The sequence below is a fragment of the Heptranchias perlo genome, chromosome 18 (assembly GCF_035084215.1).
Source record: "Heptranchias perlo isolate sHepPer1 chromosome 18, sHepPer1.hap1, whole genome shotgun sequence".
In the NCBI taxonomy this organism is placed as follows: domain Eukaryota; kingdom Metazoa; phylum Chordata; class Chondrichthyes; order Hexanchiformes; family Hexanchidae; genus Heptranchias; species Heptranchias perlo.
The window spans coordinates 29,688,674-29,716,199 of NC_090342.1; the positions used below are offsets into that span (position 1 = coordinate 29,688,674).

General features: G+C 41.5%; 1 protein-coding gene across 1 annotated transcript in view; it reads left to right on the forward strand.

The window, feature by feature from the left end:
* Window positions 1-27,526, forward strand: part of kcnq1.2 (potassium voltage-gated channel, KQT-like subfamily, member 1.2) — a 715,294-nt gene that overhangs the window by 466,938 nt on the left and 220,830 nt on the right. The window contains exons 15-17 of the mRNA XM_067999137.1: window positions 15,531-15,606; window positions 18,549-18,643; window positions 21,232-21,272. Coding sequence (XP_067855238.1) covers window positions 15,531-15,606; window positions 18,549-18,643; window positions 21,232-21,272 — 212 coding nt within the window. The remainder of the gene's footprint in view (window positions 1-15,530; window positions 15,607-18,548; window positions 18,644-21,231; window positions 21,273-27,526) is intronic.

Consider the following 27,526-nt stretch of genomic DNA (forward strand, 5'->3'; position numbering starts at 1 on the left):
ACCAGAGAGCAAGTTATTTTCTTGATGACAAGAGACTGGAAAGTACTGCAGTACAAAAGGATCTGGGGGTCCTAGTGCAAGAAAATCAAAAAGTTAGTATGCAGGTGCAGCAGGTGATCAAGAAGGCCAATGGAATGTTGGCGTTTATCGCTAGGGGGATAGAATATAAAAACAGGGAGGTATTGCTGCAGTTATATAAGGTATTGGTGAGACTGCACCTGGAATACTGCATACAGTTTTGGTGTCCATACTTAAGAAAAGACATACTTGCTCTCGAGGCAGTACAAAGAAGGTTCACTCGGTTAATCCCGGGGATGAGGGGGCGGACATATGAGGAGAGGTTGAGTAGATTGGGACTCTACTCATTGGAGTTCAGAAGAATGAGAGGCGATCTTATTGAAACATATAAGGTTGTGAAGGGGCTTGATCGGGTGGATGCGGTGAGGATGTTCCCAAGGTTGGGTGAAACTAGAACTAGGGGGCATAATCTTAGAATAAGGGGCTGCTCCTTCAAAACTGAGATGAGGGGAAACTGCTTCAATCAGAGGGTGGTAGGTCTGTGGAATTTGCTGCCCCAGGAAGCTGTGGAAGCTACATCATTGAATAAATTCAAAGCAGAAATAGACAGTTTCCTAGAAGTGAAGGGAATTAGGGGTTACGGGGAGCGGGCAGGAAATTGGACATGAATTTAGATTTGAGGTTAGGATCAGATCAGCCATGATCTTATTAAATGGCGGAGCAGGCTCGAGGGGCCGATTGGCCTACTCCTGTTCTTATGTTAACACATTCATAAAATTGGCCCATCTGTGTCAACTCAAGTCCACATACAATATCAGTGGCACTTCTGCCTATGGAGCTCTTTCCCAAACAGTATCATCATTTCTAACTCTATCCCTTGCAGACAGAAAATTAATTGTAAAGTTAACCATCACATGCTGAGGCAGAATTGGTGGAAGTGAGAAATCTGTGATTTGTCACTGGCACTGCATTACAATTTCTCCATCAAATTTGTGAGATATCTGTCCTTGTTACACTTCTGGTTATTATGCCCTCTCACGTACATTAAAAAAATGCCTCTACATCCTTTCTATAATATGGAGACCAGAACTGTGCACAATACTCCAAGTGTGGTGTAACCAAGGTTCTACACAAGTTTAACATAACTTCTTTGCTTTTCAATTCTATCCCTCTAGAAATGAACTCTAGTGCTTGATTTGTTTTTTTTATGGCCTTAATCACCTGCATCGCTACTTTTAGTGATTTGTGTATCTGTACCCCTAGATCCCTTTGCTCCTCTATCCTGTTTAGACTCTTTTTATCCAAGCAGTATGTGGCCTCCTTATTCTTCCTACCAAAATGCACCACCTCACACTTATCTATATTGAAATTCATTTTCCAATTACATGTCCATTCTGCAAGTTTCTTAATGTCCTCTTGCATTTTGTTACATTCTTCCTTTGTATTAACCATGCTCCCCAATTTGGTGTCGTCCGCAAATTTTGAAATTGTACTTCTGATTCCCGAATCCAAATCGTTAATACAAATTCTGAACAACAGTGCTCCCAGCACCGATCCCTGTGGAACACCACTTCCCACCTTTTGCCAGTCTGAGTAACTATCTTTAACCCCTACTCTATGTTTTCTGTTTTGTTGCGAGCTTGCTATCCATCCTGCTACCTGTCCCCTGACTCCACATACTCTGACCTTAGTCATGAGTCTACAATGCGCTACCTTATCGAAGGCCTTTTGAAAATCCAAATATATTACATCTATTGCATTACCCTTGTCCACTCTTTCTGTTACTTTTTCAAAGAACTCAATAAGGTTGGTCAAGCATGGCTTCCTCTTCTGAAATCCATGCTGACTATTCTGTATTATAGTTTTGTTCTCTAAATGTCTCTCTTTTACATCTTTGAGTAAAGATTCCATTATCCTTCCTACCACCGATGTTAAGCTAACTGGTCTATAGTTCCCTGGACTTGTTCTATCTCCCTTTTTAAATATAGGAATAACATTAGCGCAGTTTTCAATTCATGTCAGTGGGCAAATGATTAGGTTAATGTACATCTTGACCACAGCATGAACCACATTGAGTAGCACACAGATGTATAGCATGCTCCTTTCAAAGGAGCCGACAGTCTCAGACAATGTTCATGCCTCATCTGAACCGTATACTATTGAGTATCAGATATAACAAAGACTTATTTTTTGGTTATAGTACAACATAACCTATGCAGACACTCCAGCTAATGTAATCACTCTTAACTTATGGCTTCAATTCACACATAGAGCAGGAAGGATGACATTATTCCAACCGGTAGTTAGCTCTGATGTCTCTCAGCTGCTATCCCCAAAGCTTTCACTGACTAATGAAACTGGAGTTCAGATTTGATTACAGTATTACACTGGCTGTACAGACTGAGATTGTTGGTACTAGCTGACCAAGCACAACAATCATCTTACCAGGCTTTCTCTATCAATATTTATAATGATGTGTTTGTAACATCCCGAATAGAAGGTGCATGTGAATTAATCAAAGTGCAAGCCAATGATTTGCAGTGAAGGAGCATTGTACCCAATAATATATGGGTCAGATGAGGCATGAACACTGTCTGAGACTGTTGGCTCCTTTGAAAGGAGCATGCTGTACATCTGTGTGCTACTCAATGAGGTTCACACTATGGTCAAGATATGCATTAACCTAATCATTTGCCCACTGACATGAACTGAAAACTGCGTAGTGGTGTGTTATTGCTTGCAATATTCACAATGTCCGTGAAGAAAGCATCAAAGGGCATATACTGGTTGAGTGGCCTGATCAAGCACTCTAACCCACTGAAGTTAAAGATACTCGTAGACTTACCTCTGCTGCATAATGTGCTTAACTCCTAAGGCATTAAAACAACACTCAGCACTCAGAGGGTCAAATAGCAGTTCCTATTGTTTGGTTTAACCACTGCAACCCTCTAAACATAAAATGTATTAAGTTTTGTATTTCTAATTCTCTGCATGGTTAAGCCAATTTTCTGCTCCAGTTTTTATTTGAAGAAATATAATGAGGCCATAAATAGAAAAACGATGAAACAATGATATTGCTTTTATATAAAGTAAAAAGGGTCTGTCGTAGTTAGAAATCATTCTTCAATACATTGGACTTCTTGTTTAATGAAGAATCCACATTTTTTAAAAGATTGCATTTATTGTATATGAATGAAAAGGTTTGCTGACACTAATAAAAAATCACAGGATGAAATATGTATTACTGTTGCTGTGTACTGCAAAATAAATTGAGTTTTCTACAGATTATATTATTGAGCAGTGTACATATTACAGAAATTGATAATTTGATACTAATGCACTGGAATATTCCGGCTGCTCAGCAGTTAACTGCTGAATAGAAATGCCCCTATGGATCTATTATTTTTTTAGTGTTGTGTAGGGGATATTATCCATCACAGCCTTCCGTGTGAGCTATTTATCAAACACAAGCCAAAGTCCACTGGCTTCATGGGGGTAGGGTTATGGGTTTATCATTTGCTCAATACCACCTTTGTTCAGAAAACAAAAAGATTGTCAACTTTTCCATAACTTAATTAGGAGTCCAACAAGATTGTAATCAAGAATCACAGTTGTTTCATTGCTCCCTGAACTCTTGTATCATGTTCATATTTGCACCAGAATTGCAGCAGTTTGTTGAGTGTAAGAGGTGGGGTACCTCTTGGATTTGGGAGTAAAAGCTATGTTTTTTGTTCTGTGTTGACTTGGGTTGCAAAATTCACCCACTGTACATGGCTGCTGTGAATCTCCTGCTGATTTTAGCTGGAAATCAGGAATTAGTAAATGCATGAAGGCAAGTAATACAATACCTTCCTACATGTGAACTGACTTGGGCAAGCATAAGTTTAATCCCATTGCAGAACTGTTTTTGGTTTGGTTCATCTGTATCTGAGCTGAATGCAATGCATCTGGAGCTTAGAGTATAATTTGGCATGATAAGGATCAGGTGTGCTCTGAACTGCTTTGAAATATATATTTGTATGTTCTTCAATATTCTCCCGACCTTAAGGTGGTTCATGTTGGTGTATGGTTCCATGAGCACCACTTATCCTCTGGTACCTTTCCCAAGTCACTTTTCTTCATGTGTGAACATAGAGAGTAAGGAATAGAAATTGGTATGCGTTTCGCCCGTTTTCCGGGTTCAAAATTGGTGCCACAAAGTGGTATTTTGCAGTGCAATGTCCGGAACGGCACCCAACACCATATTGGTTTGGACCCTCATCAGGCATCCCTAGCGGTCGCCTGATACAAATACAGGCATCATTAAAATATGTTATTAAGGGTCCTGCACCTGAATGAGGACCATTTTGTGAAATTATGTACATGCGTGCTTGTAACGTCATTTCCTTCAACTCACCCGGCAAATCATGGTGGGAACAGTCGGGCAGCAGCTTTCACCATTGGTATTTAAAGGGATCCTCACCTCTATTAAGGTAAGTATCTGGTTAGTTTTTTTGGATCTATGGTGTTTTGGGGACAGGTTTTTGTCCATTTTGCTCCATTTTGGCTTGAAATACTTTGGAAGAGAGAGTTTGTGAAAGTCCTGATCTCCTTCTCAGGGTTTGCTTATTCTCAGTTGCTGAACATGGGAATGTTGATTGGCTTATCCTTGAAGCTCCCAAATCAGGAACAAGAACAGCAGCAAGGAATGCAGCAAAGACCTGCACAGGCTGTCAGAAGAGGGCGCAGGACGCCTTACAGCAGGTGGGTCTTCAGAAATGGAACAGCATACCTGAACATTACAGAGGCGATGTGTGTAAGGCAGCTGAATTCTAACAAGGAGACGGTCACTTACCTATGCCACCTGTTGGAGCAAGAATTAGAGCCCAACACCAAGGCATGCATTGCACTGTATTGCCTGTGGCAGTGAAGGTCATAGTGGTTCTAATCTTTTATGCCTCTGGCTCCTTCCAAACTGCTTCTGGTGACATCAGCAACATCATTCAATTTGCTCTACACACAGCGATCTCGCAGATCACTGATGCATTGTATGTGAGATGACAACAGTTCATTAGCTTCCTCGTGGAGGCTGACAAGCAGGAAGAAAGAGCACTGGGATTTGCCTGCATTGCTAGATTCCTGCAGGTGCACGGTATCATAAACTGCACGTACATGGTGCTGTGTGAACCCTATTATGAACCAGCACTGTGAAGGGCTTTCATTCACTCAATGTTCAACTTGTTTGTAACCACAGGTGGCGAGTGATACCAGTTTCATGGCAGTAGTCGTGATGTTTTCATACTGTGCCAGTCCTCAATAGCCCCTCACTTCCACCCAGACCATTGGGTGGCAGACAGGCTGCTGGGGAATAAGGGGTATCCCCTCATCAACTGGCTAATGACTCTTGTCAGGAACCTGGGCACAGACACGGAGTGCCAATATAATCAGAACAATGCAACAAGGGTTCTGATTCAGCAAACCATTGGCATCCTGAAACAACGGTTCCGCTGTCTGGACAGCTCAGGAGGAGTTCTTCACTACATCAAGATTCGTAATTCGTTGCTGAATGCTCCACAATTTTGCAATACAAAGGGGAGTTGCCTTGGAGCTTCCTGAGGAAGAAGAAGTGGAAGAGGAAGATAAAGAAGGGGATGAGGAACCAGAGGAAGAGCACAGCCCAGCAGTGCCATGAGCTGCCAGAGCTGTAAGGCAGCAAATTATTGAGGAGAGAGTCTCCTGAACCATCGCTCCCCTTCCCAGAGTGCCAATACTCCCTCTTTCCATCTTACCCACTCCTGACACCCATTATATCAATGCCCACAAACTATACAAATTCATCGATGTTCCTATTACATCATGAAGATTATGAAGACCAACAACAATACCAAAAAAAAACATTTTACTTCACTACTCCAAAAAAACTCCAGTCTTGATTTGACAACTGATTACATGAATCATGCATATCTACCATTTCTGTCCCCAAGTGTCAATAGATTTTTTTTTCATAGGGTGCATCACAGCCAATCCCTGTTGCTACCCAGCATCCAAACATGTGCATTTTTCAGCCGAGGTCAGTTGATGGAGATCAAGGGCAGGAATCTTGACTGATTTTTTTCCCTCCCTTGCTCAGGGCACTGAGGCCAATTGTAGTGCCCTACACATACCCCAGGTGAAATTAGCTAAATCAGCAGAATGAGAATGAACTTGGGCCCTTAATTGTTTATGTGGCTCAGTACAATATTTAGTGGTCTATTTACCCACTGAGCCCTCAGCAGAACAGGTAACTGTTTTGAAATAAATTGCTTTATTTTACATTTATGCCATCAAAAGTTAATTACTGTATTTTCTCATAAGAAATGTTGAGGGTGCAAATGCCAACTTTTTATTCTAAAGCATAGAAGTTTCTTTATCTGCCTGTTATCTGGCATTGTACCCCTTGTAATCTACATGCATGCACATTTGTTTCTGAGGCTTTGCAATAATCATCTTTTTTCACTACCTCTTCCCATTCTTGCTGCACATTAGCTCTGAGAGGAGGGTTCTCCTTGCTCCAAAAATAGACACTTTCCCCTGTTGCACTACCTCCAATAACACATCCAACATCTCCTCATCAAAGGGGGCAGTCTCTGGCACTTGGCCCTTGGTGGCACTCCATTTTCTTCCTTGCATTTAGGCAGAACAGTCACATACAATTGTAAGGAGCAGCAGCCCTGTTAAAGCTGCTGCACTCCTTATTCTCCAACCATTTGCATCCATAGTGCTCCACATTTACATGGAATACATGCAATTAGCATATTAAAATTATTTAAATTAACCTACCTTGAATCCAGCAATATCAGCTCCCTACTCCGCTATTACAAGAGTGCTGACATACATTGCAATCCTGGGGTCACTGCCCCTGAGATCATGGAATCAGCCCTTATATCCAGTAACTTCACTAAAATTTATTTTTCAACATTAGTAACTCTGATAATAGTCACAATTTCTTTTCTTATTTTAGTTATCTTTCAAAATTTACACTTTGTAAAGTCTGCAGACAATGTTTTTGGTGATTTATGTTGCACTATTTTAGAAAGAAATCCAGTGCCAAACTCTATAAGCTTTAGCCCAGAATCCAGAATGTATAAGAAATGTGTTAATACAGTAAATCCGGTCTCTTTAAACCCAATTAAAAATTACTTTAAAGCACTGTAATTAACCTTCCAGAAGTAGCCCTAACTTTCAATAGTCCATGGTCAAAGATGTTATTTTACAACAAATAGTCACTTTAACTCAAAGCACCTGAAAAAGCAAGGAAACATTGGGCCATATTTTCCTCTGTATGTAAAGCTAAAGTGGGGGACTTTTCTTCCAATCTTCCTGCTACTCCCATGCTAAAATATGTTACTGAAATTTAGCCCAGAAAATTGCTTGTTAAAAGCCATTCATGACAGTATCATGGAATTTGTGCAGGGGAGAATAGAAATAAAAAATGAGTTTCTAACTCACATTCAGACCTATGAGTTAAAAAGAGGCAAATTTTAATATTTCACTATGACATTGACAGGAATGAATAACACAGAAATTCCCAAAATTCCATTTGGACCTAACGGTGGAGAGAGTGCGGATTTGCAGATTGAGACTGGAGTTTGAGGCGAACCCAGCATAGTGTATTCACACAAGTTAAAAAAGCTTCTGAGATGATAGTATTTAATATGCTAAAGAGCTAGCTTTGATGTTGTTTTCCCATAGATTGTAAATAACAAGCAATTAGTTAGCCAGTTTCAGCAGTCAGAAAACACTTCACACCCATTAAACTGGAAAGTCTTTGATCCCTTTCTTGCTGTGAAAAGAGGGAGATAAAACACAGAGACAGAAACATAAGCAGGTATTTAAAAGTAAGTACTGCAAGGGCTTTTGCCAAGATTAAGAGGTTAGAAATGCTGAAGGAAAGTTAGAAGACAATTTGTTTAAGTCAAGGAAGTTATGATGAACCTTTATAAAGCACTGGTTCAGTGACAACTGGAGTATTGTGTCCAATTCTGGGCACCCCACTTTAGGAAGGATGTGAAGGCTTTAGAGAGGGTGCAGAAACGATTTACTAGAATGGTTCCAGGGATGAGGGACTTCAGTTATGTGGATAGACTGGAGACCTGAGGGTTTTCTCCTTCGAGCAGAGAAGGTTGAGAGGAGATTTGATAGAAGTGTTCAAAATCATTAGGGGTCTAGACGGAGTCAATAGAGAGAAACTGTTCCCATTGGCGGAAGGGTCGAGAACCAGAGGACACAAATTTAAGGTAATTGGCAAAAGAACCAAAGGCGACATGAGGAAAAACTTTTTTATACAGCGAGTGGTTATGATCTGGAAAGCACAGCCTGAAAGGGCGCTGGAGGCGGATTCAATCGTGGCTTTCAAAAGGGAATAGGATAAGTCCTTGAAGGAAAAAAATTTGCAGGGCTATGGGGAAAGGGCAGAGGAGTAGGACTAGCTGGATTGCTCTTGCAGAGAGCCAGCACGGGCTCAACGGGCCAAATGGCCTCCTTGTGTGCTGTAACCATTCTATGATTCTAAGTGACACGTCCCACTGATGTGAGGAAGCACGGTGTGTTCTTCATCTAGTATTCTTATGTGAAGTAACATTGTACTATTTGAATTAAGTGAGTCTAATCGTAGTTTGCTCAGTCTACCGTTGGAGATTTTGAAGATGCATGCATGCAAAAGACTAGAATATGCAGTTCAGATCACAAGGGGATACTATTGTTATACCCTTGGGTTATGCTATCGTACAAAGAGATATAAGGTAGTGTCAGTCAACTCCCATAAAAGAAAGACGTTCAGACCACTTATGGAAACAACTATTGCCACTGAATCAGAGAAGGTGTCTATGACAGACAATAATTTGTAACAATTGGTGGCAGTTACCTTGAGTATAGAGTTACACTGGTAACCAAATGATTCAAAACAATTAAAATTTAAAAGTGAATGAAACAAGAAGAGTAAGATTTTTAAAATGTCCAAATCAAAAGAGCAATGCAAATCAGAAGAAGAACGAGAATAAAGGGGATGCAGAAAGAGTGGGAATAATGCAAATTCAAGGCCAATGGGAGGAACAAGGAGCATTTCCGTCCTCTTGAATAGGCAGGGAACCACACAGTAGTAGTGAGTTGATAAGTGGAGCCGTGGAACTCAGGGCCTAGCATTTCATTAGCTTAAATCTTATTCTAAATTTTTGAAGAAAAGTATGATACTGAATGTTTTATCTTGGCATTTGAATTGTTAGCCTGTCACCACAAGTGGGTCAAAAATAAATGGGTCAGCGAAGTCACTTAGCAGAAAAGCACTTTCGATGTTTTCTCGGGTCAATCCTGCCTATAGTATGGACTATGATTTTGCAGTGCATGCTGTTCTCAGGGCTTATGATTTAATGTCTGAAACGTGCAGGCAGAAATTTAAGAAATTAAAAAGGACCCAGGCTGTACTTAGGGAAATGATTATCCAGTTAGAAGACTTGTGATACGTGTGACTAGAAAGCAAAGGCATAATAGACAATGAAAGTTTCTTCCCCTTAATGTAAAAGGACAGATTTCTGGAACTAGTTCCAGATGATTTAAGACTCTAGTTACTTCATCAGGTGTGTAGCTAGGCGCACATGCTGATCATTTTGTGGCATCGTGAGCACAGGTAAGCTGTCACACAGGTGAGAGATCAAATACCTCATGCTGTCCCACAGATAAAGCATTGTGTAAGCCAGCTGCCCGACCCATCCTAGCAAAGTCAGAAGGGGAAGGCCAAGCAGAAGTCAAAGATCTGAACACAATGGGGTAAATTTTAATGGGGGGCCGGGAAGAGGGCGGGGGGGTGGGGTGGAATTCCTGATGGGAAACCCGGAAGTATGGGTTTCCCGGAAGTCCTTACGATTTTGACGTTAGGACATCCTTCAGTATTTTTCTGTAGGTTTCTTGCCCAACAGCCAACCAGATTGACAGGGCGTCGGTCATCGGGGCGGAGAGTGTCGGTCATCGGGGGGGAGTCATCGGGGTCGGTGGTCATTGGGGGGTCATCGGGGACTTGGTCATCAAGGGCTCAGTCTTGGGGGGGGGTTGGAGATCATGGGGGGATTGGAAATTGTGGAGGGTGTTTGGAGATCATGGGAGGGTCAGACATGGGAGGGGTCAGACATGGGGGGTCGGAAAAGGGGGGGTTGGAGATCATTGGGAGGTCGGAGATCCTGGGGGGGTCGGAAAGTGGGGGGTTGGAGATTATTGGGGGAATTCGGAGATCTTGGTGGGGAGTCGGACATGGAGGGATGAGGGTCGGTCAATTGTGTGTGTGGGAACATAGCAGGTAGGCTTGTTGGGCTAGGAGGAAACACTCCTGCTCTTCCTGGCCCACAAGCAGTGCAATAAAGGCACTTTCCTGCTGATCTGGGCCTTCTCGCCTCCTCTTACGTGGCGTGAAGCAGATGGCCTGAGAATCCCGGCCCCCAAAAGTTAAAAGTAAAAAACCTATTAAAATGGAGGTCCGCAGCCTCCTTAAAAGATTTTGCTGACTGACTCACCTCCTGAGAACGAGTTGGTTGCCGCCCCTCAATCTGCCTCCGTTAAAAACGGAAGTGGGTGGGTTGGGGTTGGGGTTGAATTGTAATTTTTTACAATTTTTACCTTCCCACCCATTCCCAACCCACCCGTTCCTGGGTTTAAAATTTACCCCAATGAGATTGGGAGAGATTTTAACTCATTCTGCTGGGCGGAAACTGGGAAGTAGCAGAGTTAAAATGGAAGTGGAGAATTTTCCGTCCTGTTCCCACTCCACCGCCATTTTTTCCCAGGGCCTCCCATGGGCAGCCATGGCATCTGCCTGAATCGGTGGGAGCTTCATTAATCTATGCAAATCAGGGTCCTAAGATGTACATAGGATCCCAATGCCATTTTAACTGCCTACTGAGTGAAGGCTGCGCCACGGATGTTCCAGTCAGTAAAACCTAGTGGTACAGCACAACAGGCCCAAAAAAGGTAAGTTCTAAAATTATATTTGTGGGGCCAGGAGGACCGCAAGTGCTCTTCCATTCTCCCCAAGAATAAGGTGGGCCTTTGCTGCCCCACGCAATCATAACCACCCCTCCTGGATCTATCTTTTCCCTGGCCGGGTCAGCCTCTGGGCGGTCTAATATTGCGTCGGCCCAGAGCCTGCGAGTTGAATCGGGACCCCCTTTCACCACTTGCAGCTCACCACATATTTGTTACTAAGGCTCGGCCCTCGAAATGTGCCAGGCCTTCTACCTCCACCAGTCGGCCACCCAATAGTTAAAATCTACTGCCGGGTGTTTTAAATGTGGTGAGGCAGTCCTCAAGGTGAACCATTGCTGGTCTCTTCGAAATCCTGTGACACAAATCAGGAGGGCACATGAACTTGTAAGGTAAGAGCCGCCTAGTTATGCAATAACCACCGATGTAGATTGGTTGACTCTGCAACTTCACCTATTCATATTGCATGGGGTGCATACAAGAGAGTTGTGTGACATTGACTGCACTTTCGCTGTGGAACATAGTGGCCTGGTGAAGGAGCACCATCACAGAAAGGGAAAAGTTGCCCATATTCAGGGACTGTTGATGACTGCAGAAATACCAGAAGTATTTTTTGAGTAAGATATTAAACCGAGGCCCTGTCTGTCCTGTCAGGTGGGTGAAAAAGATCCCATGGCACTTTTCAAAGAAGGTTAGAGAAGTCATGGCCAGCATTTATCCCTCAATCAACACCTCTAAACACAGATGAGCTTATCATTTATCTCATTGCTGACTATGGGCCCTTGTGTACACAAATTAGCTGCCACGTTTGCTGAACAAAACAACATGACTATACTTCAAAAAGTAATTCATTGGCTGTGAAGTACTTTGAGACATCCTGACGATATGAAGTGCACTATATAAATGCAAGTTCTTTCTTTAGTGGCCATGGAAGTGGGAATTTATTCACCCATGCCATTTGATATTTTAAATGGGAATGATGTAGATACCGAGGGGATTATAGAAATGTAGCTCGGGGGCGATCATAAGAACGTAATGCAGGGTTGCTGGGTCGGCTTCAAGCACTATGGAGGTGGGCAGGCCAGCAGCAAGCAGTGAGACCAATGATTTTAGGGTTTCACAGTCTGGGGATGCCGGGATAGTACAAACTGAGGGAGGTTTGAAGGAGGTGCAGCTGTCCAAACATGCCCGAGGGCTCAGGGGAACACAGACAGAAAGCTCACCCTTGTTTCACTAGTTGAATTTTAAAGGGAATCATTTCCTGGGAGAGCGTGTGTGTCCCATGAGGGTCATGGGGTGTTTGGGATGCCGATTTACACCACACCTCATGCAAGATGAGATAGACTTGCGTGTCTTACGTGCTCAAACTCCACCCACTTCCAGCCCATTCAAAGGTCCCCCCCCCCTGGGATTGCCTCTCCCTGGCCCGGCCTGCTGGCCAGCTCGATATGAAAGCTGGCTGATTTCCTGATCTCCCAGAACCAGAAGACTGCAGCGGAGAGCCCACTGGGGGCATGCTGGGCCTCAGAATGGCTCAGGGCTCACACCGACACTGGCAGGCAGAGCAACTGCTCCACCGGCTTTGCGCCCATTTTGGGCACTACTTGAAAATCACCCTCCAGGAATCAGTCATGTCTTTAAAGAGAAAGCTGTGACAAAAGAAGTTAGAAACACTAAAGGGAAGTTAGAAGCAATCTTGTTTAAGTCAAGTAAGATAATATATGGAAGCACGGCATGTTCTTTATTCTGTATTAGTAGGTAAAGATAATGATTGAATTAAGTGAATCTGATCATAACTGCTGTTCTGTACATTCACCTTACTTTGAAATCAGTTTGTATCTAGTCTTGCCTCACCTATTGTTTGCTTAGACCGTCTACATAGAGTTTGAAGAATCACACATGCGAGAGACAGGACTCTGTAGTTCAGATCACTAGAAGATACTATTGTTATACCCCGGGTTATGCTATTGTACAAGTAGATATAAAGCAGTGTGAGTTAACGCCAATAAAAGTAAGAAGCACAGACTATTTATGAGAGTGACTATTTCCACTAAAATTGAGAAGGTATCTATGGCAGCCCTGGATTTCTAACACCTTGTAAGACTCACTGTACATGCCCACACATACACCAGCAGAAATCAATATCGTCAGGAGGGGAGAAGGTGAAAGAGGAGGAGAATAAAAGAGAAAGAGTTGTTAAAAAAAAGCTAATAGGATAATAAGAAACATGTGTTAGACAGCATTGATATGAAGTTAATGATTTTAAACATCGTTTGCCTGTGCTACTATGATCCATCTTCAGAAGTCAATAAACACTTCAAAACTCTGTCGTCTATAACAAAAATGTATGCATCCACTAATCCAGTCTAATCCACTTTTCCCTCTAGCAGTCAACACCTGTTACTACTTAAGCCTTCAGTGGTTTCTTTTAAGCTTGAAAACAAAACCCGGGATATTATTTCCCAGGTGTCAGGTGGAATACCACTTATGGTGGATTTTAGACCCTTTTGGACAATCAATTTTCTGATAAAACCACGTTGAAAATTCTAACAACAGAAGATTAAGTCATTCAATCACCGTTCATCAAAGTTATTCAAATTTATTGCCTCAGCCACCAACATGTAAGCCACTTGACCGGTGTAAATTCTTTCTTTTTCCTACTCCCCAATTATAAAAATGGTGTTAAAACTAGATACACAATGGAAATCAAAATTTTCATACATTGCATCTAATATTCTGGTGAAACAATTTGATAAATTGCAGTTCACCTTTCTGGGTATATTAAAAGCAAATGCTTGGAATACATTAGGGCCGATTTTTACTCAGAATGGGTAGTGAGCATGCGGGAGCCGGAGTGAATGACGACCCGCCCAGCCCCCTAGAGCGTGAGGCCCAAGAGATTTTAACTCCCGCTGGGGATAAGTTAACTCAGCACAGATGGCGAACCCTTTGGTCCATATTGTTCAGCTACTTAACCAGTGAAGTAAGTAGGGGATTTCTGCATGCAAAACAATTTCTCATCCCAAATGTTATTAGCTATCCCAAATATTCAAGCTATACGATTAAACATAAAGTTACATATTTCACAATTATATAATGGTGCTTTTTCACTTTAAATTGTTACATCGTGCAGGTTTTTTTGATATTGAGATTAATAATTATGTGGGAATACAACTTCATTCAATTTTTAAGAAGTTCTTTTTACTTACCACAAATATTTTATGTGTTCTTTCGAATAAAAGGGTCACGCCCATTACTTCCTAGTCCTGTACATTTTTACTTTACTATGAAGGGTTTCTTTTTATATATTATGTATGAAAATGCCAGATCAGCAACAGTATAATCGAACAATTGTCAATGTCTAGAATCATGTGATGTTTTATGCAGTGGTTCTTGTCTTATTTAGCATGATATATAAAGTGGATCGGATTGTACTGTTAAGACAGATGTAAATTATTTATCACAGCCACATTCATAACAATATTATTTTGACAAGATTGACATCAATGTATGAAATGGTTATTGGTTTACCCAAAAATTATTCTTAGTGAAGAAATGTTGTAAAATGCATCATATAAATCTAACACTAAATTTCAATAACACCTATTCTTTGTGCATCGAAGACTCTATACGTGGAATTGTAACTGAGGCCGGGTGGCAGGGCAAGCACGAAACGCACCCAAGGTCACAATCGTCAGGCCCAGGCGATTTTAACTCCCCGGCCTCATTTGCCCACCCGAAATAAGTAGAAGAAAGGTAGCAGGCCGACTGGTGGGAGCAGAACTTCGGGTGACAGGAGGCCACACAAGGAAATTAAAAACCTTATCTTAACTGACGAGAATGTCATCGGACATGGATTTGCATATTTAAAAAAGGACCACACTGGCTTCAGGTGGACGCCTTTGTCGCCTGCTAAGAAGAGCAAGTTAAACTGAAAGATGGCGGGATCAAGGCAGGACATCGGCGGGTAAAATACCCAGCCTGTTTCCACTGGATGGGTAGGATTAAAATTGCCCCTTATGGATTTCAAACTTGGTTTAATTAAACTTTGATTCTACACCTGAAGAAAAGCTACATTCAGATCAAAAAGTTGCATCTTGTCTACATTTGATTGGATAGGTCATTGAAAAATAATGGTTTGTGACATTCTGTAGAAAAAAAATCCCACCCAAAAAAAGGAGTGGAAAACTTGGTGGGTGATAAATCAGCTCCAACTTTCCACTTAGTAGAAACCAAAAAGGGGAATTTATAGACAAGCCCTATAGTAACAACTCGAGTGTGGAAAAATATTTGGTGGTAGTGATAAGGGAAGGGGCACCTTTGTAATTTTTTTTACATATGACCTTCTTTCTTTCTCTAGCCCAAGTGCATTATGGCTAATTATAACTATGCTGGCTTTGATAAACTAGCCCAGTACAGACTATGGGATCTCCCAGTCTACATGGCTTGGTCCCATACTATCCAATGCATTTACCCACTAAGTCACTGAGAAACATCAAATGTTATTCTTTTCCCCCACTGTTTTACAGATTAACAGAAGCACACAGAGCTGCCGTAAAAGTTATTCGACGAATGCAGTATTTTGTTGCCAGGAGAAAATTTCAGGTCAGAAGTAATATTCAGTTAGATGAAGTCAAAAACTAGTCAATTGTTTTGGTAGGCCTAAGGAAAAAGAAATCCAAGTACTGAGGAGGAGGAGGTGAAGGGTTGTAGAGCATTACTGATCAGAGATACCAATGGTCTCAATACCCTTTTATAACTCGGGTGTGGGTTGGAAAATACTGAGTTGAGAATTCAAGAGGAGAGACAGCCAGCTGTGAAAGAATGGGAATTTGAGCTGATGGAGGTGGTGAAAATGAATTTAATTCATTAGTTACCACTCAGCAGGGGTGGGGGGGTTACTTGGTCTGAGGGAAAGGGGGTACTTGCTTATCATGTTTCATTTTCCATTTTACTTTGCCACTGATACTTTAGGATTTCTTGATACTCGACAGCTACTTGGGATCAATGTCTTCCAAGAGGGTGCTCCATTTCTATTACTTCTTCATTTTGTGGGGTATGCGGTTCCTAATATATGCTATACATAGTCGGGGTAAGGGGCAAGTTGGGTGGGGTTAAAATCTTATTTTTATCTGTTCTTGGCACGTGGACAACAGTAGCAAGCCAGTAATTATTGCCCATCTCTAGTTGCCATCAGAGCATTAAGAGTTAACCACATAATGTGGGACTGGAGTTACATGAAGGCCAGATTGGGTAGAGGTGGCAGGTTCCCTTCCCTTGAGATCATTAGAGAACCAGTTGAGTTTTTACAATAACCTGGCAGCTTTCAAGGTCATTTTCTTGTGTTAGCTCACAAATTTGTTGAATTCAATTCCTGAACTTACCATGCTGGAATTTTCACTAATCACCTCTGGGTTGCTCGTCCAATATTATAACCATTAGGCTATCGAACCCTTGTTCATTGAGTGGAGGGGAGCCAAAATCTTATTTGGGGGGGAAAGGGGCAGCAACTTGCTCAGTGGGAGGGAGGAAGCAGTCAAAATCTCGTTCATCGGGGGAGAAGGCCAAAATCTCGCTCATGGGGGGAGAAGGCCAAAATCTTGCTCATGGGGGGAAGCAAACAATTGTTCAGTGGGGGCAAAAATCTTGCTCAGAAGGGGGGATTGGGGGGTGTTGAGGGCCTAAATTTTGCCCAGCAGAGCATGGGAAGATTGGGGCCAAAATCTTGCTCACTAGGAGTTGGGAGGGTGATGCATCTTTTTGTGGAGGTTCCATTATTTTTTGACTTCTGCATTTTTCTGGCTGTATTCCATTTCTTGTTCCATTGGGAGGTGGGGGACAAAATCTTTCTCAACAAAATATTTCTCATTGGAGATGGGGTTTGCAGGACATTAACCTTGCTCAGTGGGGTGGTGGGGGGGAGGAGAAAGGTTTATGATTTTGCTCATTGGGGCGGCCATTAAGTCTGCTCAGTGCTGGTTGGTGGGGGGGGTGGTTCTACAATTTTTTACGTTTTGTATTCTTCCATTGCATCTCTGCTTCTTGCTTCACACAGAATTGGGGCTGAAATCTAGCTCAGCTATGTGGTGGTTGGAGGGGGGGAGCAAAATCTTACTTGGGAAGGAAGAGCTTATATGTTTGCTGAGTGACTGATTCCTCTTGCTTACTAAGACACTTGATGGATTACCACTACCGTGCTTTTTCACCTGAAAGGCTGATACTTTGGGTTCCTGTGTGTTCATTTTGGCACTTTGATCTAATGTTAGGTGTAGCCCCATTGTTACTCAATTCATCATGAAAAGCTATGTGTACAGCACCACCTACAAGCCCATTACCTTTAGACTCTTGAGATCACTCTCCGTTTAGAGGCTAGAAATTCCACCTGGCATCCGCCTATATAGCCTTACTGTGACTACATCCCAAGTGACCGGAAAAAAGTCATATGAATATCAGGGGCACACTCCCATTCCCTTCACAGTGCTACTGGGGCGCCCGCCAGTGGCCAGTGCAGCAAGTGTTATTGTGGAGTTGCACCTTGCTACTCTCTCGGAGGGGGGAAGGGGAGGGGGGTCTGGAGGGGGGTGCACAAGCCACTCTGGCTGAAGATTTAAGAGGTTCCAATTTCATTTACTGCTGCTCCCTAACTGGTGGGCCCCGTATACTGGTGGTAATCGCTAACTTGTGGATTAATTGCTATTTGAATACAGCATTGTGGGGTCCATATATGGCCCTGTACAAGTATGCCTGATTCATACAGGCATACTTACTGCTGGCAATACAGGAAGTGTAAGTGGTGGGATTTCTGGAGAAGTCCGTTATCCCACTAGTCATGCCCCCAAAAGTGATGCCAGGACGGAGAGGGGCTGGGGGGTGGGTGGCAGTGTGCAGATAGACGAAGCAGATATTTGCAATTTTCTTTCTGAGCTATAAAGGGGTGGAACCCCAGCGGAAACGGGATCTGCCCCAATTACCTGCCTTTTTTTTCCCCAAACCTAATGTCAGCCTTGGCACAATGGTAGCACTCTTGCCTCAGGGTCAGAAGGTTGTGTGTTCAAGCCCTGCTCCAGGATTTGAACACATAATCTTGGCTGACAGTTCAGTACTGAGGGATAGGTGCAATCTTTTGGATAAGATGTCAAACCCAGGTCCCATCTGCCCTCTCATGGCACTATTCAAAGACGAGCAGGGGAGCTCTACTGATATCCTGGCCAATATTTCTTCTTCAACCAACACCACTAAAACAGTTTAATTGGCCATATATGTATTAGTGCTTGTGCGACCTTACTGTGCACAAATTGGCTGCCGCGTTTTCCTACATTACAACAGTGACTACACTTCAAAAGTAATTAATTGGCTGTAAAGCACTTTGGGACGTTGTGAAAGGCACTACATAAATACAAGTACTTTCTATCTTTTCCACCCTCAAAAAACTGAGGAATTTATAGACTCAGATATTTAAATATCTATTTATTTGCTACAACCTAAATGACAGAGCATTGGTTTTATAATTGTTAAATTCCCTGGTATTTTTTGGATGTATTCCACAGCAAGCTCGAAAACCTTATGATGTGCGAGATATTATCGAACAATATTCTCAAGGACACTTGAATATGACGGTCCGGATCAAGGAACTACAAAGAAGGTAAAGTTTTGTAAATGTAGTCTGATTCGTTTGTAGCATATTGCTATCCTAAAATTAACTTCAAATAATGTAAAGTGCAAATATATCAACATTTTCCTTTAAAAATATGTGATATTTAGCTGTATTGTATTTTTCCATTTATCCAAACTGGAAATCGGTTTGGATCATTGGCATTTGAAAAACCAAAAGCTTGTGCTCAAACCAAGCTGGGACACAAGTTTAATTTATGTAATTAGAAGTTTTGCACCTGGCATATGTCCATTGCATCATATATTTAAAGGTATCAAACCTGAACATGTTCTCTCAGAGGCATCAACATTCAAATGTGTCACAATTCAGGGCATCACACCTCAAAGCATCATGGGGGTACATTTTAACGGGGAGCCGGGAAGAGGTGGGGGGGTGGAATTCCTGACGGGAAACCCAGAAGTATGGTTTTCCCGGACGTCCTTACGATTTTGACGTGAGGACGTCTTTCAATTTTTTTCTGTAGGTTTCCCACCCGACAGCCGGCCAGATTGACAGGATGTCTGTCAGTCAGATGGGAGAGCAGCCAGGGAGTGGATGCCAACAGGTAAGTCTTAGATTGGGGGGGGGGGCGGGGGTCGGTCATCAGGGGGGTCATTGGAGGGAGTCATTGGGGGGCGGTCAGTCATCAGGGGGGTCATTGGAGGGAGTCATCGGGGTCATCAGGGGGAGTCTGGGGGGGTCGGAGATCGTGGGGGGTTCGGAGATCGGATATGGGGTGGGTTGGCTGCTTGTGTGTGTGGGATCACGGCAGGCAGGCTTTTTGAGCCTGGAAGAAACACTCCTGCTCATCCTAGCCCACAAGCAATGTAATAAAGGCACTTACCTGTTGATCCAGGCCTTCTTGCCTCCTCTTACGTGGCGTGAATCAGAAGGTCCGGGAATCCCAGCCCCCAAGAGTTAAAAATAAAAAAACTATTAAAATGGAGGCCCGCAGCCTCCTTAAAAGATTTTACTGACCGACCCCGCCTCCTGAGAGCGGGTTGATCGCTGGCCCCCCAACCCGCCTCCATTGAAACCGGAAGTGGGTGGGTTGGTCTTACTTTTTTTACAATTTTTAATACTTCCAGCCCGTCCCCAACCCACCCATTCGTGAGGTTAAAATTTACCCCATGTCTATAGACCAAAAATTAGTGATCGGCTGAAATAAAGCCTTATCTGTTAAGTTACCAATCAAATATCTGATCAGCTAAATGTGAAAAAAAAAATCAAAAAACTATTTTATTCAGTTGATAAATGCAAAAGAAATACAAATAAGCATCAGAAAACTGACTAATCAAATCACACATATTTTTTCACAATATTTTGTAGCCACCATTTTCGTTCTTCACTCAGGCCAAAGTATACAGCTAGCACTAAGATTTATATCATGACAAACACAAATAGAACTATACAGTTCTGAAAAAAATTACTAAACATACTCATAAAATTGGTTGTTTAGTGTTAGAAATGCCAGCAAGAAGTTTCACCCAAACAGACCTGCCTTCTGTCTGAAGACCACGGCTTGAGTTGGCAATTTCAAGTTTCAAGCCTCAGTTTCTAGGTTCTGTGGACAAACTCTGTGTATGTGTGTGAGAGAGATGCTTTATGAGAGCTGCAGTTTTAATCCTACTCATGAAACTATAATACATGCAGTATTCTGTGACAACAGAAAATTTACAAATCACAACTGTTGGCTGCACACTGTAGAAAGAAAAAACACAACAAACATAAAGAAAATGTTTCCAGTCTTTTATACAGTTTAAGTCATTAAATAAAAATTCTGAGCAAACTATTGTTTGGGATGGGGTATTCTATATTATTGAGAGGGAAATTATCTTTTTGAGGCACTTTAATGCGGCCAGCGTTCATCAGCCAGGTCCAGACCAGAGTGGATGCACTTCTGTTTAGATGCATCCCATGGAGACTTCACAGTGGGAAATATCTCCCTGGGGAATGCTACACTAATGACAGCTTCAGCAAGAGCTACAAATCTACAGTGGGGATAAAAGGGGGGAAATATTTTGAATAATTATAGAAATAATTATGAAAAAGAAGGAAGGTTTTCAGGAGGGATAAACAAAGTACTTGAATCCTAAAGCAAATTCTGCAAAACCAGCAAAGTCACAATTGCAGAAAGTGCAAAAAAATGTAATGTCAATAATTGCTGATAAAAAGATTTGGAGAGGGAAACACAAACAAAGTTAATTGCATTTTAATCAAATTTTGTAAAATGTTACATTATATCTGTGAAGTGTAGATCATGCAGTATCCGCCTGGTGTGTAAGATTTTTACCTTGAGTCAGGCGGCAATTTGTTGCTTCATTAAATTTGCTGTATTGCTGTAACATTACACATGATAAATTTGCTGTAACATTACTCATGATAAACTTTCGGAAGTCAAACTCCAGGTCAGAGACTACCTGTGAGCAATGCCATGGTAGATCTACTAAAGGTAAATACTCTTTGGTGGTTTAGATAAATGGAAATTGGCTAACAAAATAATGTGATACTTTTACTCTGCTACTTTTCAGCTGCAGAGATTTACAAAAATAATAAAGCAACTTTTGTCTATATTTTAGGTTGGATCATTCTCTGGGAAAGCCTGCACTTTTTCTTTCAGGTAAAGATAAAATAGTTGTAATATTTTCCACTAGAATTTTAAAAATAACATTTTATATTTATTCCAGGAATTCTGCAAAGGAAACAAAAATCTTAACCTTGAACTTTCAATATTCAGAGAAGTGCACAGCATGTCATGCTCACGAGATACAACATTGAAATCAACAAAGGAAATTCACTGCTCATTGAGAAAATGTAATAGGGAGAAGGTTTCCTTTGTGCACAACGTGTAGCAAAATTTTAAACCTGTTCTTTATAAACATGTGTACGGTTTTGCGATGCATGCTGCACAGGGTAAAACAACAACTTGCATTTATATAGTGACTTTAACTGAAAAACATCCCAAGATGCTTTGCAAAGGAGAGAGATAGAACATTGGATAAATGAAAGAAAGCTAATCCATGCTGGGAGAGTTAGAAGAGGTGACCCAAAGCTTGGTTAAAAAAGATGGATTTATAGAAAGTTGTTACAGATAGAGAGAGAAGTGGAGATAGAGGGGTTCGGGCTCCAAAGTAGTTGAAGGCTCTGCCACCAATGGTGGGTCAAAGGGAGAGTGGGATCTACAAAAAGTCAGAGAACCGAAGGGTCCAGGGAAGGATAAAAGGTTAGAGGAGGCTGCAGAGATAAAGTCGAGCAAGGCCATGGAGGGATTTGGAAACAAGGACAAAAATTTTAAGTTCAACGTGTTGGGGGACAGGGTGCCTGTGTAGGTTAGAGAGGACAGGAGTGATGGGCGTGGGACAGGATACAAATGACTTGTTATAAATTGGATAGCCAGGTGGTGAAGGATAGAATACTAGAGCCTAATCTTCAGTTGGTTCCAAGCCTTTATTCACAAAGCTCCACATTACACTCCCCAACACACCCTAGATCAGCTCTCTTATAAATGGATACAAGAGAGTTCCCAATTGATACGCACTACCTGAATACAATTAACACTAATTGATATAAATCACATGGATATACTTAACAGATTCCCTTCTCTCTCTTTAAATAAAAAAAATAAACTTTATGTATACAATACAAACAAAAAGTTCCAACTATAGAACTTATGCTATTCAAAACATTACATTGTGAGGCGACCCTTCTCCAGGGCCCCTAATAACTTCCAACTACATGAACTTCTTTTGGTAAAACAATCCGACAGTTGATGTCTTGAATCCACCCATTTAATTTTAGAGATTTCCTTTCTCTCCAGCATTTGTTTCAAGCCAGCAAGGTCAATCCGTAATCTTTTCTCACTCACATTTTTCGTAGATTATCCTACAATGAACGACTGTCTACATAACATTCGATGGGTATACTATCTTCAGTACTCCCATTGTACAGGATGTCACTCAAAATATTTGCCAAATAGAATCCCATATCCACTGTGTTTATAAGAGCCAGTGTTTCAGCAGCCAGAGGATTTTTAACAACCCTTTTTATTTTCTTAGCTTCCCAAGCTAAAGGACAACATTTCCTATTCTCACCCATAAGAAACACTATGAAACCAGCTGCACTAGAATACACATCAGGAAGATGAGCATGTGAAGCATCGCTAAAGATAACTAACTTCATTTTCTTTGGGTCACCTAAGGATGGGAACTTAAGTACACATTTATCTATATTTAAGTTTCATAATGTTTTATTTGCCCTTAAAACATTCTCTACTATGGGGTGTTTTGTTGAAGTACTTAACTCCAACACATCAAAACTAGCATCTGGTCTAATCTGAGTGCGCAACCAGTTCAACTGACCAATCAAGCTTCGTAATTGCTCTGTCTCTTCTTTAGATATAACATTGCCTTTTTGTGATGACCTAGTACGATTCATTGGGACGGGAGTAACACTCTCATGAATACGGTGCCAAAAGAGCCAAAAAGATTTTTAAGATTAAGAGTGGGAGAATCCACTCAAACATTTGTATCACCCAGTTTCTCTTCAAAACCCCTAGCTATCAACCTTGCTTTAGCCCTATAAGTCCCATCTGCAAGGACTTTTTCAGTACAAAACCATCTATACGACAAAGATGGTTGGACCCTTACCTGTTACCTCTGAATAAACTCCAAGTTCTTTCCAACTATCTAACTCCTTTTGTTTTGCCTTTCTTACTTGTTTATCCTCAATTTTATTGGCAGCCACCAAAACTTCACGATCATGAGGACTTCTGCTTCTGTTACGTGACTGTTCTGTGGTCTTTGTTTCATTGTCTGACCTAGTCAAGCTACATCTTCTACTTCTACTGTGAGGTCTCCCTCTTTCATCTCTAGTCCGCGATCATTTTCTGATGTGAGATTCAATTCTGAACTCCCTATCACTATTTGTACTCTGCTTTCATACTCTTCACTCCTTTACCTCATTCTGCCAGTCCATGGACCTCACTGCATGGCCATCATCCTGAACATTCAACCAATATTTAAACTTTCCAGTAGCTTTGCCTGTACGTCCCAAAATTGTTGCATCCCTCCATTCATTAGTCCCTTCTAGAACATATGTCATCCATGTTCCCAATTTGGGCAATTGTTCTGTGGATGTGAAAGCTCTGGCATGTGTTTCTTGATCACTGACATTACCACTGTCCAGCCCTTGATCTACCTCAATCTGTACCTCCGGAACCTCATCAAAAGAATCATGAACATCTGAGGCACAAGGTGCCTTGTTTACTTCTATCAACTGCTCAGAGTCCGAGATTTTATAATTAATTCCAATTAATCATGAGGAATGAACCTTCGTTTGATTGCCATGTTGGACAAGTACTGCCTTACCATCATAACCTATTACCTTACCAGGCCTTTCCATTCCCCATGACCCTCGCTTTTATTGTATACCAAATCTCCTGAATTGAACACTGTCTCAGATGGTCTGATACGATGCCTCAGTGCTCTATGAACTTTCTCTGATACCTCAGCCTTGGTAAAAGCCTGTCTCCCTGCATGCATAGCATTTAAATGCTCAGAAAAAATGGCACTAATTGTAGTACCTTCTAAAGCAGGAGAATTATCACAAAGAACAGAAGGTAATTTGGGATTGCGCCCATAGACTAGCTGGAAAGGACTATATCCTCCAACCATCTGAAGAGAATTCTTTGCGTGAACTGTCCATGCTAGGGCAGTTGACAATTTACACTCTGTTCAATCAGCCAAAATTTTATGCACCATGTTAACAATCACAGCATGATTCCTTTCACAAAGGCCATTGCTAAAAGGGCTCTCAGCTGCTCTTTTCATGACAATTCTATTCATATTCTCACACATATCTCTGAACTCCACGTTAGTGAATTCACCTCCGTTATTCGTCAAAAACTTTGCTGGTGTCCCAAATCCAGTCCCTATCCATTTTCCATAACGTTATCTAGAATAACCTTCTTCTCCTTACTATATATTAGTGTAGAAATACTAAATCTCATAGCCAGGTCAATAAAATGTAAGATGGAAACATTTCTGTCTTTGCCCTGTACCTTTAGACCCATGGCAACTACCTCGTTAAAGTCTCGTGCTAATGGAACACTTGCAATAGGATGTGGGAGTGTCCGTCTATACTTCTTACAGATTTCACAGTTCTCACTAATCTCTTCTATGAGCCTTGTATAGTCCTCATCAACTACACCTGCATCTTTTAGCAGGATCTTTAAACATTGACAAGTAGGATGGACAAATTGTCTATGTAACATTAAGACAATTTTTTTTTCTCTCTTATCTTTATCACTGATGCCATTAATACTTGCCTAACATGCTGATGAGAAACATTTGGTTTTATTAAGGGGATATAATAATGCCCTGGCTGGGTAAACTGCAAATCAACCAATTTCCCCAAAACAATTGCCTAATCCTGTTCCATGTCAAGTTTCATTTTTTGCCTTTTTCATGGAAGGTTTACCCAAAAGCATAGGTATCTCACTGGAGACTACATCCGTACTTATAAAATGGCGTTCTCCAGCTATCTTACATGGAATTACCACTCTCTTGAGTGACCTCAAGGTTTTGTCATCTCCAAACCTAAAACATGTAGAACTTTTATATTCTTTAATCTTGTGTCGATCCTCACTACTTAGTGAATCAAGATAACATTTTAACCAATCTACCCCGCATACAGTTGAAGTATATGCACTATATAACACCGTACAATTAAAGGAATCTGTGACTAATGCATTCATCACAGGATCAAAACTCCTTGTGACCAGTATAATCTGTTTGTATTCATCACTATCTTCAACCTCTTCCTCATGATCTTTATCCTCTTCCTCAGAACTCCATTTTTCATGTGTCATGTCAAAGACCCTGCATCTTCGCTTTGGGCAATTTGCCTCATAATGATACTTATAGCCACACCTAAAGCATCTACTGATTTGTCCTTGGGCATTCCTGGGATTCATTTGCCGTTATTACTGTCCCAATTTTGTCTTCTGTTGATATAACTGGATTTGCAGTTTCTGCTTTCATCACCAATCTAGCTGTCCTTAATCCTTCTGTCATATCAACGCCTACATCCAGTCTCTTAAAAATTTTGAAACCTGAACTGGAGCCTGCGTTTAGTATCTGGAACAATTCGAAACCTGGTAACCATTGAATCTTCCGTTCTTTGAGTCACAGCAAAAGACCCCATTTGTTCCATGAAGGCTGAAGGGAATGATTGTTTCCCCAGGAATTTTTTTAAGGCAGCAGACATTTGATCCAACAGAGTCTCCTTTTCCGAGAACTGGACACCAGTCAGGACCAGATGCCTGTCCATATGAGACATCTTAGTACAATGTAGTAATTTAAACACTAGTACCGGATCCAGGGATCCCCAATTGGAACTTTGTCAACCTTTTGTACAATTTGTTAAAGTCCATGATATACTCTTCCATTGAATGACTGTCCGTTTTCCGAAATCTATCAAATGCTGACCAGGCCTCATAGGCACTTAACAGGTCATCTCTCATAGATTAAATCTAGAAATTCTATTAGAAAGGTAAAACCTTCATCATTATCCAAAAGATCTGCATCCAACTCAGAAAATACCTTACTTCTAAATTTACTTCATTCAGGAAGTGACAGTGCCAAAGCCACACCTTGTTTTCTCTTTGGTAGAGTGGTAACCCCTGTCAACATATCAACCTCATTCTTCCACTGGTCATACGGTTCAAACTCCAAGAATATCAGAGGAAAATCGTACCTAGACGATTTAAAATTGCTTTCTGCCATTTTCCACAATGGCCACTAGGCTTTCAAGTTTTGTTTTAAGTTAAAAAAAAATCATAGCTTCCATCCTCCACCTTTAGTCAACCATCCTCTGCTACCATGTTATAAATTGGATAGTCAGGTGGTGAAGGATAGAATACAAAAACCTGATCTTCAGTTGCTTCCAAGCCTTTATTCACAGAGCTCCACATTACACCCTCCCAACATACCCTAGATCAGCTTTCTTATAAATGGATAGAAGAGAGTTCTCAATTGATACACGCCACCTGAATACAATTAAAACTAATTGATATAAATCACATGGATACACTTAACATGGCTATGTTTTGGACAAGTTGGAGTTTATGGAGGGTGGAGAACAGAAAGGAAGCAAGGAGGCCTTTGAAGAAATCAGCCCCAAAATTCCAGGGTGCTGTCTCCATTGGAGCGAAGCAGGACTCCTGTGTGTCCATGGATAAAACCGTAGACTTGTCCCAAATTGTGGGGACGAGATCAGGGTGAGCATCTCATATCTGTAAGGAGACTGCAGAGGTAGCCACCCTGACAATTACCTTTCCCTGGTGCAGTCCTGGGATCTTTTCTAGGCTCACATTGGTCCTCAAGGTAGTTCTTAGCTGCGAAGTTCCATTGGGCCTAACGGGCGTAATTGTTGAATTGTCGAGCTAGCCCAGGAACTCCCCCAGACATGCCCCCAAGACAGAGAGGGCATGAGGGAAAGATTTATCTACAGACCTCCCCTCCAACCAGAATTTGGGGCATAAGTTAAACAAGGCACAAACAGCATAAATCTTCCACCATTGAAGTGCTTGGCATTAAGGGGAACCTGAGCATTTTGGAGACAGCTCCAAGAGGAATGTTAGGCCTGATAACAGATGAGACACACATCCAAGAATGCTCTGACACACAAGCTTATTTACTTGATAAATCAAAACTCCCTGTCTTGTCTCATATTTATACCACATGTGCATAATTACAGATATTTTTGAACTCAAAGGTTACTGTTTACAAGGTATATAAAAATTATTTTTAATGTACATATTTACACAGAGAATATTGAACACACAAAATCTTCAGCCATAGTCACCATGCTGCT